The 24,785-nt window shown below is 40.6% G+C and overlaps 1 protein-coding gene across 1 annotated transcript in view; it reads left to right on the top strand.

Annotated features, from left to right (window-relative positions):
• The window catches only part of SI (sucrase-isomaltase), a 161,015-nt gene that overhangs the window by 37,867 nt on the left and 98,363 nt on the right, over positions 1–24,785 (top strand). Inside the window, exons 12-22 of the mRNA XM_060242435.1 lie at positions 324–443; positions 2,965–3,078; positions 5,850–5,934; positions 6,481–6,598; positions 9,442–9,613; positions 11,641–11,757; positions 11,847–12,001; positions 13,269–13,353; positions 14,398–14,454; positions 17,915–18,039; positions 22,167–22,255. Coding sequence (XP_060098418.1) covers positions 324–443; positions 2,965–3,078; positions 5,850–5,934; positions 6,481–6,598; positions 9,442–9,613; positions 11,641–11,757; positions 11,847–12,001; positions 13,269–13,353; positions 14,398–14,454; positions 17,915–18,039; positions 22,167–22,255 — 1,237 coding nt within the window. The remainder of the gene's footprint in view (positions 1–323; positions 444–2,964; positions 3,079–5,849; positions 5,935–6,480; positions 6,599–9,441; positions 9,614–11,640; positions 11,758–11,846; positions 12,002–13,268; positions 13,354–14,397; positions 14,455–17,914; positions 18,040–22,166; positions 22,256–24,785) is intronic.

Here is a 24,785-nt window from a genome sequence, read left to right as displayed (position 1 = left end):
TGGCCTAATATGCAAATGAGTTCCTGCTGGGCTTTTTCTATTTAAAAGTCCTGTGTGAAACAATGGTTATATCAGGGGGTGTGGCCTAATATACAAATAAGTTCCTTCTGTAGTAGTTTCCTTTGTAGAAAAAGCTCTGCTTGTATGTGATTTTTAACCCCATGCACTGTTGTTTGACTGTGTGTTGTTTGTTTGTTTTATATTTGTATTTGATTTTTAGCCCGCCTTTCCCGTAGAACAGGCTCAGTGCCTATTTGCCAGTCTCTTGCACAATTCAAGAAAGTTTTTTGGGGAAATTAGGTTTTCTTTTTCTTTTTGATTAGGATCCTGGCATAGCTACTGGGCCTCTCCGTAATAATGTCACATATGAGACCTACCAACGTGGACAGGCAAAGGATGTGTGGATAAAGGATCCACAGGGAGTGAAGCCTCTTATTGGAGAGGTAAGTGGTGTTTTTTTACAAACTTTGGGCACAATCACCTTGAAAGCCCCATTGAAATGACTAGAAACAAATTATACAAGACTATGATTGGCTAGGCCAGGTACATATTATTATCAGCCAACCTGCAGCTTGTAGGAGGAGAGCAAAAGGAGCCTGTATAATTGGCTTCTGTGTCAGAGCTAATCACTATAAACTGGTATCCAAGAAGAAAGTCCCCCATCTGGTCCCATGGTCATTTAAGGTTTGGGAGGGTCTATGGAGCTGACTATTTTTTTTATTATTATATTTTATTTCACCCTTTGTTTGAGGAAATAAGAGTGGTCTGCTTGTTTTTTCCCTTCTAATTTTTATGCAGAACAGCCCTGCAAGTTAGGTCAGGCTGGTCCCTGGCCACTAGACTCAAACTTTGTTCAAGCTCACTAATCATAGTTGATAGAGATTTGAATCTATACATCCTCAGTCTTAGTCCAGTTGTGTAAATACTCCACCATAAGTTCTCTCCGAGGCATGATTCCAAATTTCTTTTCAGCCAAATTGTCTCCCCCATCTCCAGAATGTGGTTTCATCTAATACATGTTTAATGGTGCAACACACACATTTAGACCTACACAGAGCAAAAAAAGGTTTAAATGTTTATGTTTTTCTGTTTGAAATCCTGATGTGTCACTTATCTCCTGTTAGGTTAACCAACTCAAATTCTGTCATTGTCACAAGTATTAACCATGTTTCATTTTAGCAGAAGTGATACAAGCCAGCTGAGATGCTGCTTTCTAAATCTCTAAGTACTGACATTTAATTTGCTCATGCACATCACCCACCACGATAACTCATGAACACTGTACATTTATCAGTATTGTTTGTGTAGCAGCGGCTCTCATCCTTATGAGCAGAGGGCAGACTACCTCTGAACTGCACAGCAAACATCTGCTGCCTTTTCTCCAGTTTTAATCTATTGCCCGCTGGGCAAAATGCCCAAATGGGGTCCTTCTCTTCCCTAAAAAATCACAAAAGCAGCCAGCATTGCATGTTAGAAAAAATGAGAAGGGAAGTAATCACTAGTTTGCTAAAATCCACTGTAGTTTATGTTAGCCTCTTTGGGTTATGAGGCTGGGTGGCAAGGCTGTGTGAAATAGAGGGCGTTTTCGCACTCACTGGTTTTTTGTGGTTTCCGTTTGCGCCGCAAAAGCGCCGGGACTTTCCGGCTCTTCCGGGTGCTCCGCAGCAATTAGTGCGAAATCCGCGCAGATCCTGCGCGGTGAAGAGGGGGTCGCTGCTGATTGAGGTGAGTGCGAAAATGCCCATAAACTCTTTCTACATTGGACCTGGCCAGCCTTTCATTTGATCTTACCTAGTTCTCTTCCTTATCAGAGTCTCCATGCCACAAGGCATTTGTCTGGACAAGTCAAATGATTGCAAAGTCTTTTTGGTGGTCAAAGGAGATGCCCTCTTCCTTCTTTCTTCCTCTGAAAAAAAATTGGTTGGATCCAACCATATCTGTTTCGATGAAATAATTAACTCTTCAAAATTAATTCTGGTGATTCTTTAAGAATTGCTGCAGCAAAAAAAAAAAAGGTGCTTTCACTCTCACACATCATGATTATTGCTGCCACAAATGTAACCTAAATTAATATCTGGAGGTGAATTTGGAAATTATTGCTCAAGTGAAACATCCAAGTTTATAATCAGTTTCTTTGTAGACCCTGAATACTGCTTAGTGGGACTATTTCTGAACTTTTTAATTAAATGATAACTTATATGTACTCTGATTTTCATAATTTCTTTTTTTAAAAAAAATTGTTAGACAGTTGCAACATATGTCACTCTTTTTAAATTCCACATGTTTTCTGTTTTTCTCATCCAGCTCTTAAGGTCTTTTAAAGCCTCTATATAAACATGGACTTAAACTTTTTGTTTTGTAAAAAAAGGACTTGATTATGAGTTTCTAACCTGGGTCTATAGCGTGAAACAAAAACACGCTAAGTAAGTAAATGCTGAATTTAGGGATGTAGGATATGAATGAGGGGTTATACTCTATTGTCATTTGCTCCTCTGTTAGGAACACAAAGAACTTCATTTATGTTACTGTTAAGACTGTTCACTGAGATGATGACTCCAAATCACACTAGTGGAAAAATACTGTCAAGTCCCAACTGACTTGTAGCAGGCAGCTATTGCCTGCCCCTTTGTAGCAACTCTGGACTTCCTTAATTGTTTGTCATCCAAGTACTAATCACGTCTGACCATGCTCAGCTTCCAAGATCTGACAAGAAGGGAATAGCCTGGAGCGTACAGGTCAGGGGACAGTTCATGCCACAATGGAGAAATAGATTAAAACAGATCTTTGATCATGGGCTGGATCCCATGGATCTGTTTAAGTAATATTAGCACTTTTCTCTGGTGCAAGGAGCATCTGCTGACATAAGTGACTATTCTGCCCATGGAAGCTCATTGTTCTTCAGGAAACTTCCCTTTCCTTTTCCTACACAGTTGAAGCTTCACTAATTTCTTTCTTTTACTGCAGGTGTGGCCAGGAGAGTCTGTCTTCCCAGATTTCACAAATCCTAATGCTGTTGAATGGTGGGCTGAGGAATGTCGTCTGTTTCACGAGACCATTCAGTTTGATGGCCTGTGGGTGGTATGTAGTATAGATCTTTTGAAGTCCACACAGCAAAATATATTTTAATGTCATTTCTGTGCATGTTGCATGTGGCATTCAGTGCATGTCTTTAGTTTGTGTCTTTGCCTTTGTAAATGGAAATAGTAAAAGCTGAGCTGCACTGATTTAGTATGATTGACTGTGTGTTAATATTAGTGAATTTTGAAGGGGAGGGGTTCTAACCCAATGACCCAGTTAAAGAAATTACCCCGTTTTTGAGTCAGGTCTAAATCCCTTTAATACTGGACCCAACACAAAATGATGCTTGCATGTGTTCTCCTTCTATTGCTGGACAGTCCTGCTTTCCAATTCCTTCCTTTTCCAAGCAACAAAAAGTTTGTTGTTGCAGTGAGAAGATTGTAATAGTGATGTCTCATTAAACACTCTTTAACTTAGAACATAACTCTTGTACACATCATAATTTCCTGTTGATGACTATGTAATTTGAGGTTTCTCTGCCTCCTGAGCTAAATCAGGAAATGATGGCAGGAAAATGGGATTTCCATTGTCAACAAAGGAGGGCAGTTCTGCATCTACAAGCCTCTCTGCTGGCTATTTATCTCTCCCCATTCTGGCCACTTCAATGCGCTTTGTCTTGCTAAGGAATGATGAAACTCGCAATTTATAGGTGAAAGGGCTTAAGCATCCTGTGACTGAGCAAGCAGTTTGGATTTCCTGACTTCTAATGACAAGCACATGCTGGGGCTGTGCTCCCCGCAATATACTATAGGAGGATCCAAACGACACATTACACTTTGCATGAGTTTTCCATGTGGACTTATAGCCATATTGGAGCTGTGTGTCCCTGTTGGTGGCTGCTGTCTAAAAGTGCTTCTATCTTTCTGCACTGTTTCTGGGCCTTCCAGTGGTGTAAATAATGCCCCACTGATGCCTCTGGGCTGTTTTGGCTCCTGAAAATGACTTTGTTAGGGGGAGGCAGCAGCCCTTCTCTCCCTGTACTGAAGTCCCAATATGAACCATACCCCTGCTGTTCTTTCAGATAATCTAAGATGAACAATATAAATGTGCACAAAAGGCACTTTAATAATCCAAAGCTTCTACCTTAAACAGACTGCAATATGAAACACAAGAGTGCACACAGACAATATGTTTCATATTGCAGTCTGTTTAAGCTCTGGATTATTAAAGTGCCTTTTGTGCACATTTATATTGTTCATCTTAGATTATTTAGGAGCAGAGTCTACTCAGAAGTAGAGGCCAAAAGGATTTTTTCACCCTGATGTTTTTTTTTCAATTATAGTCTTTCTTAAACTCAGGGAGCCTCTTCTTCTCTCTAGTACCCTGTTGTTCTTTGACACAGGAATTGCCATGGGAGTCACACTTGCAATATAGCTGCCTTTTGGTAACTCATGTAAAGTGTAACATTGAGCTTGGCCAAAGATGTGGTATCTTGCATACTATGCCTCAGACATAAGAGAGGTATATTGGGTTGAGAGAGATCCTCCACACATCCACCATCTGGCTTTCACTATTGTCAGCCTGGAACCACCTCAGAAGATCAAATGCAATAACAGCAGAACATACAAGAGGAGGGAGCTGAAGTGGATGAATTTATGCAATCTGTTTGTTCATTATTATTCCCATTTGTTGTCATAATGAAATGACAATTGCACCTTTTTTTTACTTTTTTCATTCATTTAGGAACCAGTACAGATTCCAAGATTAACCTACTTAAGATGCCAAAACAAACAAACAGAAAAAGAAATAAGATCATGTATCTCTGTCTGTCTGTAAAAGGAGTCAAGTTGCACCTTTAAGACCAACCAAGTTTTATTGAGAATGTAGGCTTTCGTATGCTCTCTAAGCACACTTTATCAGACGAGGGGATCTTGTAACCCCTCGTCTGATGAAGTGTGCTTAGAGAGCATACGAAAGCCTACATTCTCAATAAAACTTGGTTGGTCTTAAAGGTGAAACTTGACTCCTGCTTTGTTCAACTGCTTCAGACCAACACGGCTGCCCACTTGGATCTGTCTTTAAAAGGCTGATTGGAGTTATATACAGCTCTTATTCAGGCCAGGGCTGCACAGGGATATGACAGAAGACTAGTTTTGATGTGATGTTATCTTTATGAAGAGCCCCGTGGCGCAGAGTGTTAAAGCTGCAGTACTGCAGTCCTAAGCTCTGCTCACGACCTGAGTTCAATCCCTAGTGGAAGCTGGGTTTTCAGGTAGCTGGCTTGAGGTTGACTCAGCCTTCCATCCTTCTGAGGTCGGTAAAATGAGTATCCAGCTTGCTGGGGGGAAAGTGTAGATGCCTGGGGAAGGCAATGGCAAACCACCCCGTAAAAAAGTCTGCCGTGAAAACGTTGTGAAAGCAACGTCACCCCAGAGTCGGAAACGACTGGTGCTTGCATAGGGGACCTTTCCTTTCCTATTAATCTTTGAAAGGAGGAAAAAGACATATCCTTTAAAAACTTGGGCTTCCCCTCCTTCCTAATTCAAATAATACGCAGCCCAGTTTCAGTTAGCAAAAGGGGGGGGGGGGGTTTGACCATCTAAATCTTTGCTTCTTTTTTCTCATGGCCCCAATTCAAATGAGTTTGGCTCTTACATTTGTAGTGATGTGCCCTTTATTGTTTGCAATGATGTCCATATGCTAAATGGGAAGAATTATTTGAGTGAATTTGATAACATTTCATTTGGGTTTAAAAGAAAATTCAGATTAATAAAAGCACCAGTTTAATGAAGGCTGCATAGTCATGCATTTCTGTCCATCTTTTCTCCTAGGATATGAATGAAGTATCCAATTTTGTTAAAGGTTCGAAGACTGGCTGTGCACCAAACAGCTTAAATTACCCACCTTTTACACCAAGTAAGTTGTTAAAGTGAAAATTCCAATTTCTCCATGGATTAACTATTTGCAGGGTTGGCTTTCCCATATTTGTGAAGCAGATATTCTAAGAAGGCAATTCAAAACAGATTTATATGCACATGAAAAATAAGTGGTTTAGGAGAAAACTTTCAGTGCTTTGAAACGTATTGGTTTAATGAATGGTGCATGCAGAATGGAAAGAATCTGATTGTATCTCGGCATGCTAACATTCACTGTCCTAAAATAACAACATAAAATAACAAGTAAATGGATAGACAGTTATGCAGTTGTTGATTGATTGTTGTGGGATTGAAGGAGGGGGCAAAGCTAATTGGATTCTTTGAATTCCAGTGAAAGTCAAAGTGAACAATAAATAAATCCAGTATGGCAGATCCCAAATGCACTCTCTTTATTTCTCCTGAGAATTCCCTGAGTATGAAACCAACAACTACTAACTGATGGGAGTTTTAGAAGTATTAAATATCACCTTAATATCTTGAAGTATTCAATCTATTTCAAAGCAATTTCCTCTTTCTTCTCCCACAGAGATTCTTGATGGAGTCATGTATTCAAAGACAATTTGCATGGATGCTGTGCAACACTGGGGGAAGCACTATGATGTCCACAGTCTCTATGGATATTCCATGGCAAATGCTACTGATGTGTAAGAAATCCTTCATTATCATTTCCTTCTTTAAAGTTCATCAGCATGCACATGGACTACATTGGGTTTTGTGGAATTCCTAGTTAAAGTTCAGTTTGAAATGCTGAAAATGAATACTTTTTTGGCTGTTTAGGTGTAGAATTCTAGTGGAGCGTCACTTTAAGTGACTATCATTTTAAAATAAAACATTGCAAATCCATGTTTAAATATACAGGCTGTCAGCTCAAGTCAAACAGAAACAGTGGTGGAATGTGCTATCAAGTTGCAGGTGAGGTATGACAAGAGACGAACAGACGGAGTTTGCCATTGCCTGCCTCTGTGTAGCAATCTTGGACTTGCTTGGTAGTTCAAAGTATCAAGATACCAGGGCCAACCCTCTTTAACTTGTGAAATCTGAGATCAGGCTACCCTGAGTGATCCATGTCAAACAAAAATGCCAGTCTTAAATGTTCAGAGATTCATAGGTCTCTCCTTCATTTTTTCCCTCCTCCCAACAACTTAGGAGATAAATTAGGTCAAGAGAGTGATTGATCCAAAGTCTAACAATAAGCTTCATCTCCAAGTTGGAATTTGAACCTAGATGTCCTAACTGTGGCATATTACACTAGCTATGAAATAATTAAAAAGAACATTTATTGCCTTGGGTGGAGTAATGTGTCACTGAAAAATTATACAATATACACAAATGTTGTGTTGACATTATGCTGTCACTGGAGCCAAGTAATCCTGTGGAAGTATTTTTACATGACAGGACATTTGGTTTGTCCCTGAATGCTTTACACTTCAGTGTTTACTTAAGAAAATATTGCTAGAACACAAGGATACCATGACAAGTGCTTCCTACCACCCCTCCCAGCCTAACTCGTGATTTTAAAATTTGGCTTTTGATCATACTATCTGGCATGGAATAAATGATGGTACCTGTGGCAGCTGACTGGTAGGATTGCATAATGCTTTAGTTTTTTACGTACCGGGCCAGTTTTTTAGGTACTGGGAAGTGATTTAACTCATTCTTCCCTCTTTCAATAGCCTGATTTCAGCCTTGAAAATTGTTATCAGAGCTGTTTTCTGACATGTACAGAACCACTCTTCCATCCTGTTATTTGGGACGAACAGAAATCACAGCTCCTCACAGAGATTTTAATCCCCCCTTAAAAACAAAACAAAGAAACAACAAAAACCCCTTGCATTGGCTTGAAATTAACTCAGCAAAGTCTAATGGAATTTCTTGTCTCCTCCTCATCTGGGGGATGGTGGTGAATAGTTCTATCAAGTCACAGCTGACTTTCAGCAACCCAGTGGGTTTTTCAAGGCCAGAGTCATTCAGAGGTGGTTTGCCATTGCCTCCCTCTGCCTCTGGTATTTCTTGGAGATCTCCTATCCAAGTACTAACCAGGGTCAACTCTGCTTAGCTTCCAGGATCTAGTGAGATAAAACTAGCTGTCCAGGTCAGGCCATCAGGGAGGAACACCTTAAAAACACTATTTTTCATTCTATTGAAGTTAGCTTCTGGCACAGCTCATCCATCCATAGACCTTTATTGGCATTAATATAAGAATACACTATACTTTAAAACCAACAGTAACACTATAGAATATAATAAAACCATAAAAAACCAGCAAAAGTTAAATGACATAAAATAGCTGTGGGCTATGCATGAGTAAAAGCCTCTCTGATTGACATACCTGCAGTTCAGCACAAGCGATCTAAGCACCAACTGTATGGAAGACTTTTAGTAAGACAGACTTAGGAACATGTTATTTTGCTACTGGTTTTCTTTGAGAATTCAGTCTTTGTCCCACAGGCTGCTTTATGCTTCAAAGGGTTCCAGCAAAGTGAATATATTTACAACTAGTAGTGAAATTCTAGCAGGAGCTCCTTTGCATATTAGGCCACACCCCCTGATGTAGCCAATCCTCCAAGAGCATACAAGGTTCTTTTTTGTAAGCTCTTGGAGGATTGGCTACATCAGGGGTGTGTGGCCTAATATGCAAAGGAGCTCCTGCTAGAATTCCACCCCTGTTTAAAACTACTGATGTTAGCTGCACTCAATCAGAACAGCCGCCAGAACTGGACTCAGTACTCCAAATGGAGTCTGACCAGTGCACAGGATACAGTGGTACTATCATGTCTCATGCCTTAGACAGTATGCATCTGTTGATACACCCTAAGATCACATTTTCCTTTTTTGGCGTCACATCACACTAGAAACTCATATGCATTTGCAGTCCACCAAAACCCCAAGATCCCATTCACACATGCTACTACCCAGAACAGTAACCCCTGTCTAGAATATGTGCATAACGGTTTTACTGTCCAGATGCAAAACCTTACAGTATCTCTATTCAATCACATCTTGTCCATGTCTATCCATTTTTTTAGATGTATATTAATTCTGGTTGTATTTTGAACATATGAAGCTGCCTTATACTGAATCAGACCCTTGGTCCATCAAAGTCAGTATTGTCTTCTCAGACTGGCAGCGGCTCTCCAGGGTCTCAAGCTGAGGTTTTTCACACCTATTTGCCTGGACCCTTTTTTGGAGATGCCAGGGATTGAACCTGGGATATTCTGCTTCCCAAGCAGATGCTCTACCACTGAGCCACCGTCCCTCCCCTATATTTTAATTATATCTTGTAGGGTTTTTGTTACTCCACTCAATATAACATAATCTGCAAATTTAACGGGTAGCCCCTTCGCACCTTCATCTAGATCACTGATAAAAATATTTAAAAGCTGACATCTTTGTACCAGATGCACTCCTTAAAAATACTTAACTCAGCAATGCTGAGTCAGCCCTGACAATTTTTGCTCTAATTCCACAAATTTGTTTTGTTTTTCAGGGCTCTCAGAGTTACTTTTGGCAACAAAAGAAGCTTCCTACTCTCCCGATCCACTTTTGCAGGATCTGGAAGATTCACAGGACATTGGACAGGAGATAATTTTGCCACCTGGGACAATATGAAATGGTCCATACAAGGAATTTTGGAATTTAGTCTCTTTGGATTTCCTTTTGTAAGTTCCCTTAAATTGTAATAATACAAATTATTAGATTGTGGTCATAAAGGAAATATAGTTACATCCTTATGGTTTTATGGTAGATTCCAAACCAATTCTCACTTCATTGTCTATTGTAGTAATGGTCACATATAATGATTTTTTTGTTATTATTACCTGATGATCCTTTCTTCTGAATGTATTTCCTTATGTCAAGATTGGGAATATACCACATTTTATAGACCATGGTTGAGCAATCTGGGACACACCAATCCAGATTCAGCTCAGAAGCAGTATATCGTGGTTTGTCTGGTGCCTAATAACTTATCCATGTTTGCTGTCTAGGCAGAAAGCAAAGGAGTGGGGTTTTTGTTTTAAGCCCTAGCGATGGGCAGCCAGACATAACTGGCAGACTATATTTTACTGAGACACTCAAATACAGTGTACATCTGCTTTAGAACAATCAATGAATGGCTATCTCAAGGTCTGTATTTATCACATTTTCTCAAAAATTACTTCCATGGTGTTTTTTATACACATGCACGCACGCACACAAACTTGTATTGAAGAAGAAGAAGAAGAAGATATTGGATTTATATCCCGCCCTCCACTCCAAAGAGTCTCAGAGCGGCTCACAATCTCCTTTACCTTCCTCCCCCACAACAGACACCCTGTGAGGTGGGTGGGGCTGGAGAGGGCTCTCACAGCAGCTGCCCTTTCAAGGACAACCTCTGCCAGAGCTATGGCGGACCCAAGGCCATGCTAGCAGGTGCAAGTGGAAGAGTGGGGAATTGTACCTATCTTTTCTCCTACTAGGTTTAAAAGCAGCTCAGTTGATAATTTATGACAAATACAATGACACAGGTGCAAGATTACTTCCCCCCACCCCCACTTCTCCACTGATCAATATTGAGCTCCTCAAAGTTGTTTCTTAAGTCCAGAAACACATAAGGAATTCCAGCATTTTATGTAGTTTGATCTTAAGTAGACGAAATTGCAAAATGATGAGCAAAAGGCAATTCAGAGTGTTTTTACTACACCACCAGCACCATTTAATGTAAGAACAGATCCTGTGATCAGACAACTCAGAAAGTGAGCTTTTCCTGTTCTGTTTGTGGCAGGGACTATTTAGTCCTCTTCACTATATTTTCCTGAACCTACTTTAGCTTATTAAATTAAAGCAAATGTAAGGAATTGAGGTTTTTTTTTTTAGTTTCTTTCCAGAACTGGGTTGTGGCCAATTGGGCACGTTCATTCATTGCTGCCCAGAGATCAATGTTTTCTGGAAAGAAGTGCTGGAAAAAATAACAGAAATAACTGGGATTACAATTCCATCTACACCTGACTCGGTTTTATTAAACTTGTGGACAAATGCTGATTGGTCTGTTTTGAAGAAAGAGCTACTATCCCTGTTGTTAGCAGGAAAAATAGTTATTGCCAGTTGCTGGAAAAAACTGAATGTGCCTAAGTTAAATTGTTGGTTCAACAAAGTCTGGGATATAATAATTCAGGATAAGTTAGCTACTAATATATTGTTGCAAGAAAATGCTAAAGCTGGGGATTGGTTCCTTGAAAAGTGGTTCCTCTTTCTTGAGTATATAAATAATAATGAGACTATTGTTGGGAAAATACCTTCTAAATATTTGAATATTATGATCTATTAACTCTACAATGAAATTTCATGTAAGACTTAGCCTTGGAGCTAAGGAAGGGATAATTCTTTGTTTAGTAAAAGCTTTTTTCCACTTGCTGTAGGATAACTGCGATATGTATCCTGCAAGACACTGATCTTTCTTAAGTTAGTTGTTTGCATGTTGTTTATATTTCTTTTATGTTTGTAAAGAGGAAATGGCTATAATTTTTTTCACTATTCTAATGTGTGAAAAGATAGATGTTTGTTTGTTGTTTAACAAAAAAAATTAAATTAAAAATTTAAATTGGAAAAAAAAAGTTTGCAAGATAGACAGAAAGAACAGACAGACAAAGACTATTTACCATATTATCACATTTGACATTCTTTCTTATATATATTTTTCCCTCCTCAGATGGGAGCAGACATTTGTGGTTTCATTGATAATGTCTCAGAAGAACTCTGCAGGCGGTGGTTGCAACTTGGAGCCTTTTACCCATTTTCTAGGAATCACAATGCCGATGCTAATGATGTAGGTCTTCTCTTTCAAATCAAATAAGGTTTAGAATGTCTAGAAATTTTCCTCTTCCAATTAATAACAATTGCTGCCTTCACTTCCAGCATAAAGATCCGGCATATTTTGGAAAAAATTCCCTTCTTGTGAACTCGACCAAGCACTATCTCAGTATACGCTACACTTTGTTACCATATCTCTATACGCTCTTTTACAATGCACATACAAAGGGAACCACTGTTGCAAGAGCAGTCCTGCATGAGTAAGTTCTCTGGTTTCTTTTAAAGAAAAATTATTGTGACAGGACAAAAAAACCCCCACAAAAAACAACAACAACAACCCTTGATGCTTATCTGAATTTTATCTTTAAGATTCATAATAATCTATAATGCATTTCCTCTCTCTGTGTGTGTATGTGTTTGTGTGTGTGAGAGACTGTTCCTACATTTGAAACTCAGTCTTCTGAGAAATCAGAAATAGATTTATCATAGGTGTGTGGTGGATGACCTCCCTGCATACCAATTCACTGATATGCACAAATACATTAGCACCGCACCCTGCCTCCACTTGATTCCCAGATCATCTGCTCAGTGCAATTATGCTGAGGAAATGACTGGTGAATTCCTCTGCATGGTCACACTTTCCAGATGACCAGGCAATTGTGCAGAGGCAGGGAGTGGGCAAGCATGCTTGTAGCCATTCTCCATCTTTGCCTGACAAGTCAGTGTACAGAGGGATCATTTGTATCAGACTATAGTGTTACATTCCTTAGTAGCCTGTATTTGAAGGACAGAAAATTCTTTAAGATTTATGATCCCATTAAAAAAAAAAGTTAGCAAGGATTTTTCCTATAAGTTTCAAAATCAGCTTCGACATTTCAGGGTTGATTTCAAACACATTTAAACATTTTCAGTTGTACATAGTCCCAAAGGTTAAAGTTCCATATATACTCTGGCGTGTGTATAAAGGCTCCGGATTGAATTCAGTTTTAGCTTAAGTTATCAATTATGTGTACAGGCAGCTACACATATAGGCTAACTCCATGGAAATCAGCGGTAAAGACTTTTCAGACTATGTGCACACACTGGAAGTAATGGAATTATCTAAGGGCTGGGATAAAAAAGGTTGCATTTATATGTCAGCCCAGAGGATTGGGGAGGGGGGGGGTAAAATCTGAGCCCAATTCAGCAGCAATAGGTTAATATCTATCCATATCCATCTGAGCTTTGTGAAGGGAAACAGTAGGATACTGCTGAAGTAATAAATAACACATATTTTATATCTATATATTGGCCAATACAAATGTATGAGTTCTCTTTATTTGGGTGAGTCTAACTACTTTTGTTTCTGTACAATTAAAATAGAAGTTACAATTTTTTTTAAAAAGCAAGAATGGAAATATGAGTAAGGATTAAGTAATATCCTGCTTCACTATTAATTTCCAAGTTTTAATGCTGCAATTTTAAACCCAAATTCCACAAACATACATAACCAAAGGGGGGAAAAAACCCCTTCTCTTTTTGATTTAGGTTCTACTCAGACAGCGCCACCTGGAGCATTGACAGACAATTTTTGTGGGGCTCTGGACTTCTAATTACTCCAGTGCTGGATGAGGTATGTATACTTGAGCTTAATTACCTCAATGAATCAAAACTTTGTCTGGGTAGCCAGATGCAGCCTAACCTGGACGGAAATTATCTGGCCACTGTGGTGCATTCCCTGAAACAGCAACTGGGAAGATATAGTCCCTATGCATTCTCATCAGCTGAAGTTTCTGAACACTGCAAGTTGCTCATATAGCACATTGCAATAATCTTATTTAGTTATTCAACTTTTGCTGAATATATGGCCCAATTATATCCTTTAGGCCATTTAAGTAAATGGAAAAATAAGGCATAATGAATGGCAGTTTGGGAGCAGAGGGTTTGAGGGAGAGCCCCCAAACCTGCATGGCAGCTGAAAAGGCCTCTCCCCCACTGAGTCTCCACTCTCCAAGTCCCCAAAAGACTGGGCCAGGAGTTCCCAGTCTAGGGGCATGCCATAAAGGGGATTTCCCCCAATGGTGGGAAAAAAGCAGTCACAATTACAGAGGGAAAAGTGACTCTGGGGAGCAGAGGGTTTGAGGAAGAAAAATAACTGTTCTGTGATTGGACTGAGGGGGGAAACATGCAATTCTATTGGTAAATTGCAGATTCTCAGATTCCCCTTCCATGCAAGGTGGGTGAGCTGGCCATTGAAGCAGAACACCATTCTTGCAAAGTCATGCAATTTGCAATTTGCAAGAGCAGGGGGCCTCCTCTCCCCTCCCCCTCCCCTCTCACCCCAGCCAGAGGTGAGAAAAGCCCAGGGGAGGTGAGAAAGGCAAGTTAGTAGCAAATTGTAGCAATTACCTAACTGCCTTTCCCTTTTCCCATTAGGAAAAGCACTATTTGGAGTTTATCAAATGCTTGCTGAATATTATTCGATGGTATTCAGCAAAAAGATATTTTGCTATCCTGATAGGCTTTCCTAGCCTATTCAGGTAGATGAATAGCCAAATACCGGCAAAAGGCAGGTATTCAGTAAACATTCAGTAAATTCTGAACTGAATGTACAGCCCTATTTCACATATGTCTTTCTTTTCATTGAATCAATAAATGTTTGTTTCTTAAATTCCAGGGCAAGGTAACAGTGACTGCATACATGCCTGATGCTGTTTGGTATGAATATGAGACTGTAAGTATAAAACTATTATTCTATTAGTTATTCAATTCTTCTTTACAAGAGATGTTACACCAGGCACTTAGGACACCAATGGTACAGCATGTAGTCTGGCACTCTCATACCTCTGAAATTTTCCTGCCATCTTGGAATGGATTGAATTTTGATGTACATATAATGTATTTTACTGTAGGATTTTAAATTCTAGTTATTTATTGTGCTCCTTTTTATTGTAAGCAGCACTGAGCCCTGCTTACAGGAAAGGGTGGCGTAACAACAACAACAATGGCTTTTATATACTTATGTAGGAAGGAACAATTATTTAATACATCTTTACAGAAAATAAGGAACTTATCTTCTTATATAATTCTGTAGGAAGAATTTTTTTTGAGAGAGAGAGCCAGTAGTGTGGTATAGTTGGTAGAGCAAAAGACTGGAATCTGGGAGAACCAGGTTTGAATTCCCACACTGACATGGAAGTGAAATCAACAAGAGGAGAATAAGAAATCAACAAGAGGAGAACAAAGAGCCACATTAAATGGAGCTAAGAGATGAACAACAACAACAAAAATGATGCAATAGAAAATAGTTTTATTCCAATACATTAATAACCTCTTGACAAAAGTTCTGACTCTAACCTCAGGGTAAAGGTTTTTGTTAGGGGAGGGCAACTGCAAACAAAGTTACAGAAACACCAGAGTGAGACTGCTCTCGCCCTAGTCTCAGTAGCCGCCACTAGTCCTTTTTAGTCTATCCCAACAGCTCAAGAGCAAACGGATAAATCTCCCAGCCTTTCAGGGAATTAACAAAGTCAGCCCTGCAGGGTGGGCCTGCAGACTGTTTCCAAATGCAGAACAGCTACCTAAAAGGTGGTTACTGGATAAAGGCTTCTGGAATTAGCTTTGAGGTCAGCGAAGGCAAAAACCACAACAAAGCAAAAATATAATTATTTTTATTAAGGTGCAAAAATAGTCAAAAAAGAAGACTGTGAGTGAAAACAAAAACTCTAAGCATTTAAGCACTTGTTGATACAGTAAGACAAAGTCCCAAGTTATCAGATGTTAATCCATCTCAGGCTGAAGGTTCAGCAGCAAAGCAGCTCTTTTTCTCCAGAGATGTTCAGGGCCAGAAAGCTCTTTGGCCTATGCAAGCAAGCAATCAAGATGGCTGCCAGGAGCATAGTAACTGCATGGCGGAGCAGTCGCCATCAAATCCAAAAGCACTACTGGCAAAAGCTAACTGGCTTTATGGTAAGAGTTTCAAATTGGCTCCAGGCCTGTTGAGCCAGTCAACATCCTGAGAGGTAATGTAACTCTCTGTTGCTAAGCACATGATCTATGATATGATTTGACTAAAGGGAAGAAAGGAAACTTTACTGCAGATGGGCCTTGCCTTGTTCCCACAGGTGCAAATCATAGTCTCAATTGCTTGATATGTGTTAACTGGCACAAGGCACCTCCTTCACCTAGTTGCATCTTATCTTTCTTTAGCAAGGTCAGTTTGCTCCCTAGGCCTCTAATGTTCTGGAAACATCTTTTCTAGACCTCCTGCAGACTGAACCAATGATTTTTACAAGGACCAAAGTTTTCAAGGAACCATTTTCTTTATATGTATTGTATTGAGCTTCCTTGGGGGGGGGCGGATCTGTGAAATAGAAAAGCAACATGATTTAATGGCAGCATTGCTGCTTTTATATTTCACAGATCCCAATGAAGAAACTTGATAAGGAACACATGGGGGTTTTAGCATATTGGAATAAAATGGTCTTCCCACTGCATCTTTATGTTATGTGAATGGGGGACCTAGGCCAGTCTAGGGTTGCCAAATCCAATTCAAGAAATATCTGGGGACTTTGGGGGTGGAGCCAGGAGACTTTGGGGGTGGAGCCAGGAGACATGGGGCGGAGCCAGGAACAAGGGTGTGACAAGCATAATTGAACTCCAAGAGAGTTCTGCCCATCCCATTTAAAGGGATAGCACATCTTTTTAAATGTCTTCCTTCTATAGGAAATAATGAAGGATAGAGGCACCTTCTTTTGGGGCTCATAGAATTGGACCCCCTGGTCCAGTCGTTTTGAAACTTGGGGAGAGGCACTAGATAACTATACTGAAAATTTGGTGCCTCTACCTAAAAATACAGCTCCCCCAGAGCCCCCAAAACCTCCAGATCAATTCCCCATTATACCTATGAGAATCGATCTCCACATAGGGAATAATGAAGTGCTCAGCAGATGTTTCCTTCCCCCCACCCCATTTCTGGCGAGTCTGAAACGAGGGATTGGCCTCTCTACTCACGAGTTTCTGCCAACTTCTTCATAGCAACACAGACACACCATCCCAAGAGGAAGCTTTTCAGTCAGAGACTGAAGCCTCCGGAGGTGCAAAAGCATATGGTCCTCTGGGAGCAGGGCTTCCCCCCACCGGCCAGCTGACTGGGGACGGGAAGGAGCCTGGGAAAGTGGAAGAACTCCCGCTGGGACCTGGGGATTGGCAAGCCTAGGCAAGTCACACATTCTACACTTATCCCACCTCACATGATTGTTGTGAGGGTAAAATGGAGGAGAGGAGAATGATATAATATGCTTTGGGTCCTCATTGAGGAGAAAGGCAGGGTCTAAATGAAATAAGTAAATAGTCTTATATTCTATATAGGCAAGACAGCCAAGTCCTTGGATATTTAAATATGAAACTGGAGCTGTGAACAGGCAAGACAGTTCTTTCTACAAACCTGAAAAAAGTCTCAGATTTGAAGAAAAATGTAAAATCTATAACAACAACAACAACACACACACAACGGAGTTCAAAACACCCAGAAATGATAAATGCTGTGTCTGTAACTTTAAAAAAACAGATTCCTTCAATGACTGTTGCTAGGTAACCACAATATTCCAGCATGGGTTTCTGTGAGTAAAAATGCAAAGAGAGGAGGCAGGACCCTTTCCAGGTCTATTTTGCCTTTTGAAGGAGGACTTGTTGAGGCGATGCCTGACAGGCATTATTCCCTGATGAGGTCACTTCCCTACCCAAACCATGCCTCCCAAAGCTCTACTCCCAGACCATCAGGAATTTCCCAACCTTGAACTGGCAGCCCTAAGGAGAGAAGGAAGGAGGAGAAGGGGAGAACTATGGGGGCTTTCAAGAAAGGGAAGAGGAAAGTGTGTGAGGGGAAATCAGATGACTCCTGCAAATCCTTATGGGTTCCCTCTCATAATATAAAATATTATAGATTTGATCTTTCTTAGGATAGCACCTTTTCAAGCATGTGTGTGTGTCAATCCTTATAACGGAGATTTAGTCAAATGTGTATGTCAAGCACGTCAAAATTATGATGACATATTTTTTTGGGCCATAGTACCAATGTCTAAATAGGTCAGGAACATGCACCTGACACCATAAAGAAGTCAAATGGACCTGGAATCTGCAGGCTCTGTATGCATGGTACATACTTACTCCTAGCCTCCTCACTCTTTTATTAGGGCATAAAATCACCATGGAGAAAACAACATTGTGAGATGTATCTTCCAGGGGACAAAATTGGTCTTCATCTCAGAGGAGGCTACATCTTCCCTACTCAGCAACCAGCCAACACAACAGTTTACAGGTACTGGCTTGGAGCCTCGGTTCAAGTATTTAGCAATGTCTTTTTAGTCTTTTATTTCTTTGTGGGTAGGGTAAGGATTACAAAGTATGTCTAAGAGCTATTTTTTTTTTACCCTAAAAACTGTTGAAGAAATAAGAAAAATGGTCCAATTTTCTCCTTTCTGGATATAAGGTGATTTTAAGCATTCTGAATGTCTGTTAATTTCTATATGGAGTCAAAAAGATGGAAGGGGCCTTCAGGTAGTCTTGCCCAAACTCCTGTCCAGCACTGGAAATCAAAAACTAGAATATTCTCAAACGAGGGCTGCCCAGGTTCTGTTTGAAGATCTTCATTGAAGCTCCCCACCCCTAGTAGTTGGTTCCATAGTCAAACTATTCTCGCCTGTTCTTACCTCTCTTCTAATATGTTCAGGGTTGCTTTTCTCCAGCTTTGGCTGGTGATCCAGCTGCAGCTCTTCCTGGGCAGATAAGATCTTGTCACTATGGTGCCTGCCCTGGTAACATATAGATTAGATTAGACTAGACTAGTACCAGGACAGAGGCATCCAAGCAATCTACGTCTCTGAGATGTCCAGGCCCCATTATGGGTTGCCAGAAATCAGCCATGACTTCTAGGCATGCACATACTCACACACTCACACAAATACTCACCAAAAAAAGAAAAGAAAAAGGAATGCTATTAGGCTTCCCAGCCCTCCTGCCCTGGCGGGGGACCCCAGGATTTCCACCCTCTTCCCCCGCTCCCCAAAAAAAACAGAAGCGGAGGGAGGGGGGAAATGGTGCCAGGGAGCATGGCGAGCCGCCCGATCCTGGAGTGGGCGAGGCCACTGCACCGCGCCACCCCCTCCCCGCCCACCGCAGCTGCTCCTCCGAGATGGGCCCAGACTGAGCCCACTCCAGGATCTCGGAGGAGCAGCCAAGAGGCGGCAGCAGCGCAGGGGAGCGCGAGGCAGGCCAGGAGCATGGCGAGCCGTGAATCCGGGTCCTTCTAGGACCTGGACTCACAGCTCGCCATGCCCCTGGCCCGCCTCCACCCCCCCTCTGATTCCACCCCAGAGGCGGAGCGGGCGAGGCCGCCGTGCCGCTGCTGCCCCCCCCCCCCCGCCCCACCACAGCTGCTCCTCAGAGATGGGCTCAGCCTGAGCCCATCTCGGAGGAGCAGCCACGGCGAGCAGAGAAGAGGCTGCAGCCATGCAGCGGCGTCGCTCGCTCTGAGATGGCCGTTCCCCCCCCCCTAGTTCGACCCCAGTGTCTCCTGGCTCCACCCCCAAAGTCCCCAGATATTTCTGGGATTGGACTTGGCAATCCTAAATGCTATGGCTAAAATTTTGACTGGAGTAGGGCATAGGGAATGTATCACTCCAATCTTTTTTTTCACCTACATTAACTACCAATTTGCTTCTGTTGTGTTATTGATCATTAAAGGCTTATATGGCTTGGGGCTAGCATAGTTTAAGAACTGTCTACTCCTACCTGACCTCTCCAGTAATCTTTGGAGAACCTCTTCAAGTGCTCCGACCACCTGAGGTTACCCAGGTATAACCAAAGAAACAGCCTTGTTGGTTGTGATGGCAAAACTCTGGAATTCCCTCCCCGGGAGATCCACCTGCCTCACTCTATCATTCATATTTCCTACCTAACTCTCATTGGTCAGACTGCTTATATATTTTATTTATTTTAAATATGCTATGTATTTAATCTGTATTTAAAACACTGTTTTTATGGTTTTCTGCCTTAGGGACTCTGAATTATCTGAAGAGGTGGCTTACAAATATTTTAAATAAAGAAATGTCAGCTGAAACTCACTCTTAAGCCTGTTAGATCTAGTCTTGCCCTCTGGAGGCAGCATACAGCAAGTCTTTGCAACCTCTTTTTTAAAGAGTGTGATCATACTTTTATATGTTAGGGACTTTTTCTGTGCTGAGGGGGTATAAAATACAAAATTCAGAAAATAGCAAACCATATAACATCATACCATAACAATAAAAGAAACAAATCTTTGTAGTACCTTAAAGACTAACAGATTTATTATACCATAAGTGTTTGGGGCTAGAGGCCATGTCAAATTCAGAAGGGCTGCGGCAGGTTGTACCTGACAGTTGGTTTCCTGCTCAAGAAAGCACACTTCACTAAATCTGATAGTTTATTATTTTTTTATTTATAAATTATGATATAGAAAAATCTAGAAACTGAGAAATGTAGTGTCAATATAGTAGCAATAATGCTGATATAAACAATGCTGCTTCTGTGCATGGAGCAGGTGTCACTGGGTGTGTGTGGGGAAGGTATTTGAGAGTTTCCTGCATTGTATGAGGGTTGGACTAGATGACCCTGGAGATCCCTTCCAACTCTATGATTCTGTGATTCCATACAAAAAAAAAAAAAAATGCAAAGTCAAGTGATCACAGTATTCTCTACTATGTTAAGCAAAATCCAAAGCACTAATACAAATACTTATTTTTTTGTTAATTTTTTTGTTAATTTGTATTCTGCCCTTTCCTGCAAGCGGGCTCAGATATCAACAAAAGTTAAAACAATTAAAAACTACAAGCTAAAACCATAAAATAAAATGAAACAAATAGCCTATATGTCACAGGCAGTGGTTTCCATTGGGAGCATTCCATATATCAGTACAGCAATGGGCCCAGAGATGGAATAATAGATTAAGATAAAATAATATAGCATCATGACAGGCAAAGGAGACCAAGCAGATGGAAATAAGGATGTCCGCTTCCTCAACTGAAGGCCCGGTGGAATAGCTCCATCTTGCAGGCCTTATGAAATGGCATCAAATCAGGTAGGGCCTGGATCTCCACAGGGGACTGATTCCACCAGGCTGGGGCCAAGGCCAAAAAGGCCCTGGCCTAGATCAAGGCAGGTTGAACATCCTTCGGGCCAGGGACGATCAGAAGTGGAATGCAGAGATCTCTGGGGTGCATATGGGGGGAAGTATGTCAGTCCAGCCTGGAAGTGACTGTCACATGGATCACTGTAGCTAGATTCTGGGAGGACAGTTAGGGTGCTAGTTGTCTAATCTGCTGAAGATAATAAAAGGCAGATAAAGCAACTGCAGTGATCTGGGCCTCCATGGAAAGTGAGGCATCTAGTATCACTCCCAGGCTCTTCATCTTCTGGGCTGGCACAAGAGGTGCACCATCCAGGGTTGGGAGCCCAACTCTAACCCCCATGGCTCAAGTACAGGACCTTCATCTTAACTGAATTAAGCTTCAATCGATTTTGCCTCAACCATCCCGCCACAGCTTCTTAGGCCAAGGTCAGATGACCTGAGGCGGAGTCCATCAACAGATAGAGCTGGGTGTCATCCGTTTTGTTGATGTACAATACTAAAACCTACCTAGAGTATCTTTGTGAATACTACCTGCCAAGAGCTTGTTTTTGAAAGGGTGGGATAGAAATCTAAAATAATAATAAACAAACAAAAATAAATAAATAACTTAATGTAATACTTCTGTAAAGCAATTAAGCAAGTATCATATCTACACAGCCCCATCTAGAAGAAAGAAGATGATAGTATCAACTTCTATCATACATCATATAAGTGATGTATGAAGATGTTCTAAATTAACAGACCATTACATTTTCAGGGTTTTTTTTTCCTGTATCACAAGCTTGGATAGTCAAATTAAAATGTGATAGCTTTTAACTTGCCACAAGACTTTTTTATATTTTGTTTTACTGCAACAATGAATATGGACACCTGTCTAATAATGGCCTTTGGCCCTATGCAATAAACACAACCTTGCCTTGCCATAGTAATGGTAGGAGTAAGTTCTCTTATTGTAAATACTTGACAATGAGTGCCAGACACTTTAGTAAGATGCAGGGGGAAACACTGAGGTATGATATATTTGTATTTTTGCATGGAAAGCAGTTTTATTCTTAGGGTCAATGTTTGCCATGGATTCTTATTAGTGTCTGCAAAACTGGATGCTCTTTTTCCTATGGTCTCACGATGGTAAATATGCATTGTTGATATTATATGAATGAAAACCAGTGACTGAAACTTGGATTGAAACTACAGTCATTGGTTGACCTCACTGGCTGTGCTTGTAAATGTGAAACATCAGTCCACATATACTAATTAAAAGCTGTCATTTTTTTAAACAGCCGTCAAAAGCCAATGAGTCTTATAATTGCTTTAGATGACAACCAGCAAGCAAAAGGAGAACTATACTGGGATGACGGTGAAAGCAGAGGTAAGGAGTAGGACATAATGCTAGAAGCCGTTCGGGTGTTAACTTTAACCAATTGTTTCACATAGTTCAAATCTAGAAGATTATGCAAATAATAAGTAAGAATTAATGTCCCAATCTAAGGCCAGGCTAGATTTTGAAATTTTCTTTTACATGTATTATTCAGTGGCCATTATTGGTGTTGGTAGAGTAATTAACACAGCAACGATGCATAATCCATTTGAAGAGTAATAAAGGTTTACTTAGGAATTAACATACTTGATAGGAAAGAGAAAAGACAGAGATAGGTTCCTAACTACATCTCTAGCTGAGAGAGAGGGTAAGACTGAGGGTAGTGCAATAGGGAGACATATAAGGAATGACACGTAACAGGAGAGAAGGTGCTGACCTCACGAGCTAGTTTGGTGTAGTGGTTAAGCGTGCGGACTCTTATCTGGGAGAACTAGGCTTGATTCCCCACTCCTCCAGTTGCAGCTGCTGGAATGGCCTTGACTCAGCCATAGCTATCACAGGAGTTGTCCTTGAAAGGGCAGCTGCTGTAAGAGCTCTCTCAGCACCACCTACCTCACAGGGTGCCTGTTGTAGGGGGGTGAGGTAGAGGAGATTGTGACCACTCTGAGGTTCAGAGCATAGGGTGGAATATAAATCCAATATCTTCTTCTTCATCTTCTTCCTATCTAATTGTCTTCTTGCTGTCCCCTGCAGGGTCTTCTTCTGTTCTTCTTTGTACATCAGACATTGCCTTTTCCAACAACTGACCGGCATATTAACTGCTTCATATGCATTCTCACATTATTTTTCTTGTGGACTGCAGTTATCTCAGTTTCCCAATCTGATCACAACAAAACAAAAGTTTGAGTCTGGCGGCGCCTTTAAGACCAACAACATTTTATTCTTTGTTGGTCCTAAAAGTTCCCCTGGACTCAAACTTTGTTCAGCTGCTTCAGAAAACACAGCTACCCATCTGATCATAACAAAAGATTTGAATTGTTTTGTAAATTGATGAAACTTTACCGAGAAAACCACACTGGTATCATTTATCTGGATAATGAAAATGAATGGGAAAAAACAACAACAAGCAAATGAATACAATTTGCTTCCCTAGCTGGAGGTCAGAAGAGGATGAGAATTTCTTCTTTTTTTCCCTCTGTCCTCCTCCTTTGCCTCCTCTTCCAAAATGTACTTCCTTCATTTTAAGTGATCTAGTCAAGATTATCGCAGCAGCGGCTAGGAGGTTGGGTGACCAAGGAGCCAGATTGCTAGCCAACACATGGACAGATGGGTGGAAAGAATTTCTCTCTCTCCTTAATTTCATCTCGTTGTGCTGGTGCACCCTTGGAAATGTGAAAATGTAGTCCTTAGGGTCTCCCCCATTTATCTTGTGCTTGTGCACCCCTGGAAATGTAATCCTGAGGGCCTCTAACATCAGGAAAACTATGTTTCCCAGAGTCCACCAAGACAGATGCTGTCAAAACAAGGCCCAAGCGAAAAGGGAGGCAATAAGAAGAAAAATCCACCCACCATCTGGCTCGCTGCCTGCCTGCTCATCTTTCAGTGTGGCAAGGCATCACGGAAACAACAAAAACACCAGTCCCTCTCCTCAACCGTAACGGAGTAAATGGGATAGGAATAAGAGAGGAACAAAACTTGAAAATAAGAGCAAAAATATGTATAACAGTGGAAATTATGAATGTAATTGAAACAAATGAAGTTTTAAAATAGAAACAAATGAAAAATCTATATCCCCAGTTGTAGCTCCTCTTAGCACTGAATTGTTGGGATATGTCAATGGTTTAAGTAGACTATATTGGTATCTACACCTTAAAATTAGTATCCAAGATAAATGTATAGTTTTCTCTCCAAAAATAAAACAAATAAAGTATAAAGAAAGAGCACAACTTTTTTAGCTTAGTCAGTTATTTAAAGGCTTTTATCTTCTGAAACCTAAATCATATACCCCTACAGACTTTTTCTAAATGTTTGGTGCTAGATTATTTTACATATATGGTAGGTCTATATAAAAATACAATAGTGGGGGGAAAAAATTAATCTTTTTTCCCTTCATTTCTGTTCACTTTAGTATTTGCTTCAAATTGTTTCCCTCTGTGATAAACTATAAATTTTTTAAAAAATGGGGAAGGAGAAATTCCCACCATTAGTAGTTCTTTTGTGAGCTCTTTTAGGGGATGTTTATATAAAAGTGTTAGATTATTGTAAAAAGGAAATTTTACCTTAAAGCTAATTCATTCTAAAATGAACTTGTCTTCAGGATGGTCTGACCTCATGTTCATATGAGATCACTGAAGAGCTGGGAATTAATCTGACTATCATTACTGGAAAAGTGCAAAGGGAAGTGGGGAGAGGGGATAGGACTCTTTTAAGGAATAGTGGCTATGCAGATGACTCATCTTTTAAAACTTAATTTATATATCCCAGCCCCTTCTAACAAATTCTATTTAGGTAGCCATGTCAATCTCCTGCAGCCAAAATAACAAATGCTCTTGTGGTACTTTAAAGATAGGGTTGCCAAGTC

The sequence above is a fragment of the Heteronotia binoei genome, chromosome 6, assembly GCF_032191835.1.
Source record: "Heteronotia binoei isolate CCM8104 ecotype False Entrance Well chromosome 6, APGP_CSIRO_Hbin_v1, whole genome shotgun sequence".
Classification (NCBI taxonomy): domain Eukaryota; kingdom Metazoa; phylum Chordata; class Lepidosauria; order Squamata; family Gekkonidae; genus Heteronotia; species Heteronotia binoei.
This window is presented reverse-complemented; position numbering and strand designations above follow the sequence as displayed.